The 10,990-nt window shown below is 42.1% G+C and overlaps 1 protein-coding gene across 3 annotated transcripts in view; it reads right to left on the bottom strand.

The window, feature by feature from the left end:
- Positions 1-3,277: 3,277 nt before the first annotated feature.
- LOC108704575 (lysine-specific demethylase 5A) overlaps positions 3,278-10,990 on the bottom strand; it is a 46,838-nt gene continuing 39,125 nt past the window's right edge. For 2 of the 3 annotated variants that reach the window (XM_018241152.2, XM_018241153.2), the window contains exons 23-28: positions 10,015-10,566; positions 8,624-8,767; positions 7,245-7,404; positions 6,919-7,133; positions 5,788-6,192; positions 3,278-4,481 (exon numbers count right to left, since the gene is read on the bottom strand). In XM_018241152.2, the coding sequence (XP_018096641.1) occupies positions 4,260-4,481; positions 5,788-6,192; positions 6,919-7,133; positions 7,245-7,404; positions 8,624-8,767; positions 10,015-10,566 (1,698 nt within the window). In that variant the 3' untranslated portion in view covers positions 3,278-4,259. The remainder of the gene's footprint in view (positions 4,482-5,787; positions 6,193-6,918; positions 7,134-7,244; positions 7,405-8,623; positions 8,768-10,014; positions 10,567-10,990) is intronic. The other variant, XM_018241154.2, reaches the window with a different exon arrangement.

Genomic DNA, 10,990 nt, shown 5'->3' with positions numbered 1-10,990 from the left:
AGGTCAGTTAGGGGAGATTTGGGGTGAGTGCTTATTTGTGCCCTGGGTACCCCTGGAACTATGGCAGGATTACTGTTACCCCAATGTTTTTATATATCTGTAATGTTGTTATGAGCTAAGGGGGCCCAGCCTGAAGGTCAGTTAGGGGGAGATTTGGGGTGAGTGCTTATTTCTGCCCTGGGTACCCCTGGAACTATAGCAGGATGACTGTTACCCCAATGTTTCTTTATATCTGTAACCTTGTTATGAGCTAAGGGGGTCCAGCCTGAAGGTCAGTTGGAGGGAGATTTGGGGAAAGTGCTTATTTGTGCCCTGGGTACCCCTAGAACTATAGCAGGGTGACTGTTACCCCAATGTTTCTATATATCTGTAACCTTGTTATGAGCTAAGGGGGCCCAGCCTGAAGATCAATTAGGGGAAGATTTGGGGTGAGAGCTTATTTGTGCCCTGGGTACCCCTGGAACTATAGCAGGGTGACTGTTACCCCAATGTTTCTATATATCTGTAACCTTGTTATGAGCTAAGGGGGCCCAGCCTGAAGGCCAGTTTGGGGGGAGATTTGGGGTGAGTGTTTATTTGTGCCCTGGGTACCCCTGGAACTATAGCAGGGTGACTGTTACCCCAAGTGTCATTGAGACAACCAGTAGCAATTCAAATTCTACTGTGCTGTACCCCTTAAATACATGGCAGTGGAATACAAAATATTTCAAATTAAGGGCAACGACATATGGCGCTACTTGTCGACAGTGGTTTCTCGCAGCTAAAAAACGCCAGAAAATTTCCTGCCATAGTCAATACTGAGAATTGCTTTTGTATGCATTTTTGTAACCGCGACATATCAGAAGTTGCAAGTATCATTATTGACCAAACAGGTCAGTAGTTTGCCAACTCAGCATGACAAGCCGGACAGCTTAATGGGATGATCAGTTTTTAAAACAACCTTATCAGCCTAATTCCAACTTTTTGGAAACCTTTAAGGGCAGAGACAGACAAGAAGATTCGGGGAGATTAGTCACCCGGTGACAAATCGCCTCTTTTTCGGGCGACTAATCTCACCGAACTGGCTATTTAGATTCTAGCCAGTGGGGAGGCAGCTTCGGGAGATAAGTGGCCCAAAGAAGACCAGGTGACTAAATCTCCCAAATCTTCTCGTCTGTCTCTACCCTAATAGGTCTGCGCTTGCCCATGTGACCCAATTTCTGCAATATCTTGGCATCCTACACATATTCTGCCATCTGGCATCACTTCCAGAGGTAAAGCACAACCACCTACACCCAGCAGATTGACACCGGAGAATAATGATCCTTATATATGTCATATACTTCTATGTTCAGCTAATTTCCAGTAAGGGAGATCATATCTGTAATTCAGGGTTTTAGGGAGCGGTGGCCAAAGTTCAGTCTATAAATGTGCTGCACGAGGCTGAGAGATGTAAAGGCTGGAAGGTCAACAGCTTCAATCCGGCCCTCAGCCAACAATTTGCAATTGGTCTTCACTGCCAGTCATATTTTAATTCACTTTATGTTCAGCAGCTCTTCAATTCAGAACTTCAACAGCAACCTGGTTGCTAGTGTCGTATTGACCCTAGCAAACAAGTAGTGGTGCGAACGAGTGGCTAGAAGATGAATAAGAGAGGGGCTGAATAGAAAGGTAAGGAATAAAAAGTAACAATATAAGTAATAATATAAATGTAGCTTCAGAGAACAATAGTTTTTTGTCTGCAGGGGTCAGTGACCCCCAATTTGAAAGCTGAAAAGAGGCAGGCTAATAATTAAAGCTGGCCACAGACGCAATGTTCCGATCGTACGGATCATCGTACGATTGAACTTCCCCATCTCCCGACCTGCCATTAACCATTCCGGTCAAATAAAGTAGAAAAGAATAGATCAGCCGATGTTCTGCCCCTGACAGCAATTGTACGAAAGTTATGACTAGTGACAGTCTCCCTCTGAAAATCGCACAATTGGCAATACATGCAGAGATATTACCCGCAGCCGACAGAAATGTTTTAACCTGTCCGATCGGCCAAACGACCGATCTCCGCCGGATGAATCGTACGAATACTCGATTCGTACTATCTGAACTTTGCGTCTATGGCCAGCTTAACAGTGAACAATACAAAATAAAGACTAACTTAAATTAGAACAGGGCATTGTGTAACATAACAAAATACCCCATTGTTCAACATGAGTGCAATATTATTATTAACATGCATTTATATAGCGCCAACATATTGCGTAGCACTGTAAAGTAAATGTGATTATACAACTAAATCACATGAATTATATCTATAACTAGGGCTTGTGCTGAACATGCTTTTTGAATCATGAAAAAAATCTATGGTTTTTGTCATTTCTTAAAGGAACAGTAACACCAAAAAACGAAAGTCTTTTACAGTAATGAAAATATAATGTATTATTGTGCTGCCCTGGTAGAACTGGTGTGTTTGCTTCCAAAATAATTTATAGAAACAAACTGATGTTTAGCTATGGGGACGGTCATTTAAATTTCTGAAGGAGAAATGGCATAGGATACACAACAGATAAGCTCTATAGTATACAATGGGATCCTTCAGAACTAATCTTTTATCTACTGTGTATCCTGTGCTTGATTGGTTACACAGCAGCTTGTTTATATAAACTATAGTTGTGTTTCTGAACCAAGCACACCAGTTTTACCAGCGCAGATCAACATTGCATTATATTGTCATTGCTTTAAAACACTTTGATTTATTGGTGTTACTCTTCCTTTAAGCTAAACAGGGCAAACAGAGAAACTAAAGCTGCATGATTGGTCCTTGCAAGGTAGATAATAAGATTAACAGTGCACAACTCCCTCCCTTGCCCTTTTTACGATTAAAACACTAGATAAAATGTTTAGTTTGATGCATTTTCATTGCACTTTTGTTGAACAAGGGGAAATAATGCCCCTTTACGTTAGTGTGTTATACCAAAGGTTATACTGACCCTTTAAACTTTGAACTTAACGGTTAACTACCTCCATGTCAGGCGATTATGACTCAGAAGTACTCGTGATACAGAAATTGAGCTCTGGATGGGAATCCACGCACCACACTGGCAAACAGAGCCCCATTGGGTGGATGTCATCTGTTTACCCCCTGTCTTTGTCATGTCTACTTTAATTGTCTTTTTGGTAGGACTGTGAGGTCATTTGCCCACCAAGTACCACCATGGCCAGCTTAGAAGTATTAAACGTTGTACCATGGTCCCCCTGCAGGAGAAAACATTATAAGAAATCAGGAGATTAAACACAGGTGTATTCTTCAAAGGGCACTTCATTACTCGTGGAAATTTCTAGAGCTACTCCCTCCTGCATTTTAAGTACAATGTAGCGGACAACACCAGAGAGGTCCTGTTCTTTTAGCACAAAGAAAGGACTGAAAGGTATGTAAAACAAATACGGCCGACATCAGACACACAGTGAGGAGTGTGGGAGAAAAATCTATTATTACACAGTAGTCAGAAATGAAAAGCAAGTCTCGTTTTAGGCTTTTCTTTCCTCCTCAGGATGTCACAAGCCAATGTCCCACAGCAGCCATTTTCCAGTTGGCACCACTTCTCCTTCAATGCTGCAATTTCATCACCCTTCGGGTCATCAGAGTTTATAAAATGCAATCAACAGGGATACCTGTGTCATGCTCAGAAAGGAACAGGAATAAAATTGGGCTGTAACTAGATTGAAACATAATTGTCCTGCCCAAAAGGTGACACTGTAGTTATTCGCCACGCCAGGGATGCACAGCTTTTAATACTCCAAAAATCAATTAGAAGGCTTTAAATCACTGCTTGATGCATTAATGTGGATCCTTGAATCGGAAGTGCATATCATTGGGCCTGGATATAGATCTGCTACTGAACCTGAGTGATCTGTAGACAGATACATGTCTCTACCGGAGACGATTTTTATTAATGCCAGGAACAGCTACTCCTACCATGTACTACTGGGAGAGGCATCTAGGGAGTTGGATACTCAGTCTTTCCTCTGCTGGTGGGAGCAGTTTGGATTACAGAAAGGGAACCGAACCTACTCCATCCTTATGTGCGTTTATGTCTTGTTTCCTTCAGCATCACTGGACTCGACTGGTGCAGAGGTTGAACAGCACCAGGGCTTGCTCAGTGTCGAAAGAACTATCTAAAACAAACACATCCCCCCCTTTGCGAAGAAGTAGGCAGAGGCTGATAGACTAAACGGTAGGAAGTTATGAAACAACCAGTCAGTGCTCCATCTTATCTGCTGTGCTAGCTGACTTCCTGTTTAACCTCAACGGGAGACAAAGGGAAACCAGGGGAGAAAGTCAAATTCGAAGGGCAGGGTGGACAAGGGGGGCCTGAACTCTGCACCCGCTTCCTGCTGCAGCTCGTACAGATGTAGTCTTCATTCTCAGCCATCTCCGAGGAGACACCCACACACACCTGATGAAACCATTCGTCGCAGCCCCCATCACACTGCACCCAATCGACCTGCAGAAATTAAAATGCAACAGGATGAGCTGAAAGCTGCAGAAATTTGTAGGGTTTCAGAGAACGATAGCAAATAGTGGACCGGCATCAAATCTCTTCTTCTTCGGGGCGACTAATCTCCCCGAACTGCCTTCCCCTCGGCTAGAATGGAAATCGACGGTGGGATGGCAATCGGAGCACTTCGTTTTCCGAAGTCCCCCGAAGTTTCCTCGTGAGGCCATCCCGCCAGCGATTTTCATTCTAGCCAGCGGGAAGACAAGGGAAGCAGTTCGGCGAGATTAATCGCCCCGAAGAAGAGGAGATTTGTCGCCAGGCAAATAATCTCCCCTAACCTGACCGTGTGTCTCTGCCCTTAGACTTGAACTCTTTCAGTTGGATCAGACAGACTTTGCCTTTAAAATCTGTTATGATTTTTATGGTGTAGGTTTTATTTCTAAATTACACTGTTTGCACTGTAAATAATTCACTCTACCATGCAAAATGTCATTCCTAAACCAGCAAGTGTATTTTTTTTAGTTGTAATATTGGTGTGTAGACAGCCACCTTAGCCAATTTTGCCTGGTCATGTGCTTTTAGAAAGAGCCTGCACTTTAGGATGGAATTGCTTTCTGGCAGACTGTTGTTTCTTCTACTCATTGTAACTGAAGGGGCCTCAGTGGGACTTGGGTTTTTACTATTGAGTGTTGTTCTTATATCTACCAGGGAACAGTTATCTGGTTATCTTCCTATTGTTCTTGCTGATGGGCTGCTGGAGGAGAGAAGGGAAGGGGAGATATCGCTCCAACTTGCAGTGCAGCAGTAAAGAGTGACTGACGTTTATCAGAGCACAAGTCACATGAATGGGAGCACCTGGGAAACTGAAAATATGTCTAGCCCCATGTCAGATTTCAAAATTAAATATAAAAGAATCAATTTGCTCTTTTGAAAAACAGATTTTAGTGCTGGAGCAGCACTATTAACTGATGCATGTTTTCCCATGACAGTATCTCTTTAATTATGAGGTTTCACCATTATGGATCCTGAATATCTTGTTTAAACACATATCAAACTGCTGAAAGAAACTTTAACTATAGATTATTGATTATGGGCAGAATAAAGCTGGCTACACACTGGATGGCCTTACATCAGATATTGTGTGATTGTGAAGTAGTGTTCCATTGGTCAAGACTAAAGTGAGCATAAAAGGGAATGAGAAGGAGATGTGGTTACACTCCCATCCTCCTGTGCTAATGCGGACTAGGGCAGAAGCATTAAAAAAATCCTCTTTGATGAGACTGACCCAACCCAAAATAATAGAAATACTGACCTTATCCTTGCACGGTCTCTGGCAGTTCTGCGCAGCACATACTGCATTCTCATCATCTGAGTCTTCGGCTCCTGACCAGTCATACTTAGACGGGATATCGAGCACTTTCTTTTCTCGCTTCTTCTCAGCAATTTCTTTACTAAGTTCAGCCTTGACAACTGCTGCTTTCTCCTTTTTCCGCTTGCGTTCCTCCTCCTTGGCCAGTCTTTTGGCCAGCTTGCTCAACTCCTTGGCCTTGTCGTGCCCCAATTTCAGCTTTTTCTTTTTGGTCTTATCCAGCTTTTTCAGTTCCTTGGACCTCTGTTTGCCCTCGGCCAGGAGCAGTTCTGCTCGCTCTAACTTTCTCTTGCGTTTTTTCTCTGACGAGTTTTTTAGTTTCACTGGTTTCTCATCCAGGCTATCATCCTGCAAATACAGTAGCAAGGTTCTAGTTAGACAGACTCTTAAAATCAATACTTAGATGGGATAAGCAGACCACTTTTTGCTGTAATTCTGAGCTGCTCTCCCATGTTTAAAGGAAATAAACCTTTAAAATAAGTGAATGTAAAATTGATGAGGGGGCTATTCTAAGAACTTTTGCAATGTACATTCATTACTTATTTATTTTTAATTCCAAGATATTATGGGATACATGTACTGTTAATATGAATGAATTGTGTTACAACAAAATGTTCTTTTGCTTAGGAAAGATTTGAGAAAGTTTTAAATTTCTTTGTCTAAGCAGAAGAACATCAGAGCAGCCTCTTTCTTTCTCATGTCGACTTCCTTTACTACTTGGTGGTTAGACTGGTGGGAAAATGACCAGCAGGTGGTGCTGTTATAACAAAATTCATTCATATTAACAGTACGTGTATCCTTTAATATCTTGGTATTAAAAACAAAATAAATAATGAACGTACATTGCAAAAGTGCTTAGAATAGCCCCCTCATTGATTTTACATTCACTTATTTTAAAGGTTTACTTATCCTTTAAGCACAGAGGCAGTATTTGCCCAAGTCCCAGTGGCCTGTAGTAGGGACATTCTATTACAGTGACCCTTATGAGCAGCGTCACTAGAAGGAACTGTTTTACACATAATTCAAAGCAGTGAAACCTCCCTCTCTGGTCATCTTTAGCATCCCTTCACATACTTCCATGACATGCAGGAACTTTTCCTCGGAGGGTGGGTGTGTTGCCTGCAGGATTCTCCAGATATGCTGAGTCTCATCCAGGGATACCTCCAGCAGATCTCCCAACATCATAAGTTCCTCCAGCTGGCACTTGGCTCCTGAGGAAAGCTCTAGCACAGGAGGCTCTAGGCTGCGGGGCACCAGTGGGCTTTTCCTGGGTTGCTTCCGTGGGGTGCCTGAAACCAACAAACAAGGAAGGAATGTTACCAGCATCTGCAGAAATGCAGAGAAACACCCTATATTCTGTCTTCTAAAGACACCATGCATGAGACTTTCAGAACGCTCACCTTGGACACAGCTCTTGGAGGCGGAGGAGTAAGCATGTTCAGCACAAAATGAGGACGTCGTCCACATGTGGCTCACAACTTCTTCAGACTTAATTGGGATCTCCTCATCACAGAACAGGTTTGGCTCCAGGCTGCTTGAAGATTTGATGCTGCCGCTGTCCTGAAAGAGAAAGCACCAAAATCTCTATGTAAACAAGAGACAACTGAACTCCTTTGGTAAAGAAAGTGCAGCATTCAAAGCCTCTGACAAACTTAAAATTTACAGGTAATTTACTATAAGGCCAGAGTATAATAATTTGTATGTAGAGCTCAGACTGCTGAGGGAAACCCTACAATCAGAGGGAGCTTTAAAGGTATACTGTTGTGGGAAAACATGTTTTTTTCAAAATACATCAGTTAATAGTGCTGCTCCAGCAGAATCTACACTGAAATCCATTTCTCAAAAGAGCAAACAGATTTTTTGATATTTAATTTTGAAATCTGACATGGGGCTAGACATATTGTCAGTTTCCCAGCTGCCCCCAGTCATGTGACTTGTGCTCTGATAAACTTCAGTCACTCTTTACTGCTGTAATGCAAGTTGGAGTGATATCATCCCCCTTCCTTTCCTCCCAGCAGCCAAACAAAAGAACAATGGGAAGGTAACCAGATAGCAGCTCCCTAACACAAGATAACAGCTGCCTGGTAGATCTAAGAACAACACTCAATACTAAAATCTAGGTCCCACTGAGACACATTCAGTTACATTGAGTTGGAGAAACAACAATCAGTCAGAAAGCAGTTCCATCCTAAAGTGCTGGCACATGACCAGCAAATGACCTGAGATGCACCTACACACTAATATTACAAATAAAAAAATACACTTGTTCAGGAATGAAATTTTATATTGTAGAGTGAATTATTTGCAATGTAAACAGTGTAATTTTGAAATAAAAACTACACCATAAAAATCATGACAGAATCCCTTTAAGTAACTACAGGTATGTACGGTTTTTGATCTCTGCAGAGGCTGCAGGCTGGTGTTGCACCAGTAATAAGTAAGAAAGTGTTGGCAACCTCATATATACAAACAAGTGCAGTTTGTTATTCTTCGTATCCTGTTCTATGATAATGTGCCTTTCCTTTCAAATTGTAGGTGAACCCCAGTGACCAGCAGTCAACCTCACCCATTCACAATCAAGGCAAGTAGGTTGGCAAGGGATGAGTAGCTAAGGCCTCTCCCCACAGGCTGCTTTATGTCCAAACATCTGATGCCACTTACTGTTAAACAAACAAAGTCATTCCTGTAAATATTTAAATAGCTGCACAAAGAGCTTGGCTTTTGACTTCTAACAGTGGTAAAAGAAGCAAAATAATATGCAGCATAGCAAGCTAGTTACCTTTATATCATAACCGTACGTCTCCCTTATATCCTCATCTGAATCAGTCTCCTCATCGTCGTAATCTAAAGGCATTTGGGGAGATGGAGCCAAGCTGGACAGCCCCCGGCTAAAGGAGCTCTGCTGGAAAATTGGCAAGTGACCCTGTAAAATGAACATTTGTTGAAGCATTTTTGAAAATCAAAGAGAATTCAGCCCCTGTGGTTACCCGCAATAACCCAGATGGGATGTTGGGAGCTGCGGTTTGTTTACAGCTGAAGAACCCCCAGATGGGATGCTGGGAGCTGCAGTTCATTTACAACTGAAGAACCACAAGCTGCAAATCACTCATTTACAGGATATTAAATAATGGAGCTACTGAAATATACTGTAACCTTGCTAGAAGTTTTTTTTGCTACTGTATAGAATATTGTTCTTAGCTTCTTTGCTATCCCTTTCCATTTAAATCATCATGAACTAAAGACTTCTTGCTGAGGAGTACATAATACAGGGGAACACCTAAACTGGCATGACTTATATAGGATTTCTCTCCTTAAGGAGTTGCCCCTGCTCTGAAATTTCATTTATGAATCAATGATACCATACTACACACACCCAGGACTGATTGCCACACCCCCTTCTGGTATATCGTAATAGGATTGGATCAGAACAGGCCACATGTAATAGAGGAAGTCAATGATTTAGCTCTAGAGGTGAGGTCAAGACTTCTATAATTATGGAAATCATATACACAGAGATTTAAAGATTTTGTTTAAAGGGATTCTGTCGTGATTTTTATGATGTCGTTTTAATTTCTAAATTCACTCTACAATAAAAAATTTCATTCCTGAACCAACAAGTGTATTTTTTTTTAGTTGTAATATTGGTGTGTAGGTGCATCTCAGGTCATTTTGCCTGGTCATGTGCTTTCAGAAAGAGCCAGCACTTTAGGACGGAACTGCTTTCTGGCAGGCTGTTGTTTCTCCTACTCAATGTAACTGAATGTGTCTCAGTGGGACCTGGATTTTAGTATTGAGTGCTGTTCTTAGATCTACCAGAAAGCTGTTATCTTGTGTTAGGGAGCTGCTATCTAGTTACCTTCCCATTGTTCTGTTGTTAGGCTGCTGGGGGGGGAGGGATGGGAGTGATATCGCTCCAACTTGTAGTACAGCAGTAAAGAGTGACTGAAGTTTTTCAGAGCACAAGTCACATAAATGGGGGCAGCTGGGAAACTGACAATATGTCTAGCACAATGTCAGATTTTAAAACTAAATATAACAAAATATGTTTGCTCTTTTGAGAAACAGATTTCAGTGCAGAATTCTGCTGGAGCAGCACTATTAACTGCTGCATTTTGGGAAAAAAAACATTTTTTCCATGACAGTATCCCTTTAATTAACAAAAGAACCTACTTGCAGATCGGGATTCGCTGCAGCTTTTTGCAACTCTGCGCTAATGATCTTCTCCGTCTTCTCACGTGCCGCCTGCTCCACCATACGCTGGCTCAGAACAGAAAGCTTAGCAAGAGCACATGACAGTTCGTCTGTGGCCAGAGCCTGCCTTGCCTGATCCTGCCAGCTCATGGCTCGTTCTGTTAGGCACTGCAAGGCCTCTCCTTCAGGTAACCGCACAGGTAGTTTCTGCAGGGAAACGAGCAGGGAGAGGATAGTCTCTAGGCGCGGCCTTCGGGAGCGCATACACTGAGTGCAGAGAAATTTCACGTCCTTGGACTGCAAGCTGGAGCCCTTTTTCTGAGAGCTTGTTTTGGGCAGTGGAACGCAGGTGCTGTGGAACCAGTCTTTGCAAAGCTCGCACTGCAGCATGAAGCCGCTAGCTGCCTTCCGGCACACACAGAACCGAACCTCCTCGATGCGATCTACTACCGTCATCTTAACCAGATTAGCCGACCTCAAAGAACGCATGGCATCCACCTCTTTGTGCTCCATGTCTTTAAACACTGCAACCTATTGTATAAAAAAACACAGTTACTTGTCAGTTCAGAAAATTGTTCAGTAACTGATCAAGTGGCAGGGTGACTATATTTCTGCAGCACAGGAAAATACCTACAATTACATGGTTTAAAATATTTTTTTGTAAAGGCCTTTAGCAACCATAGTGGTCTTAGTACAAATTAGATTTATGCTATATCTCAGTACAGGCTATGAGCAAACTTAAAGGGCATATAAAGGCAAAAAAATAAAACCCCATTTTTACTTTTCTTACTTTTTTAAACCTATCTACAATATACTTTAATAAAAAATCTGTACCATTTTTATAAGAAACCTGACTGTATGCAGTGAAATTCTTCCTTCATTTACTGCTGTGGATAGGAATTGTCAGACGGTCCCTAACTACTCTGCAGGGAAACAATGATACATGTGAACAGCA

Source organism: Xenopus laevis, chromosome 3L (genome assembly GCF_017654675.1).
Source record: "Xenopus laevis strain J_2021 chromosome 3L, Xenopus_laevis_v10.1, whole genome shotgun sequence".
Classification (NCBI taxonomy): domain Eukaryota; kingdom Metazoa; phylum Chordata; class Amphibia; order Anura; family Pipidae; genus Xenopus; species Xenopus laevis.
Note: the sequence above shows the minus strand (reverse complement) of the source record. Positions and strands in the feature narration are given on the sequence as shown.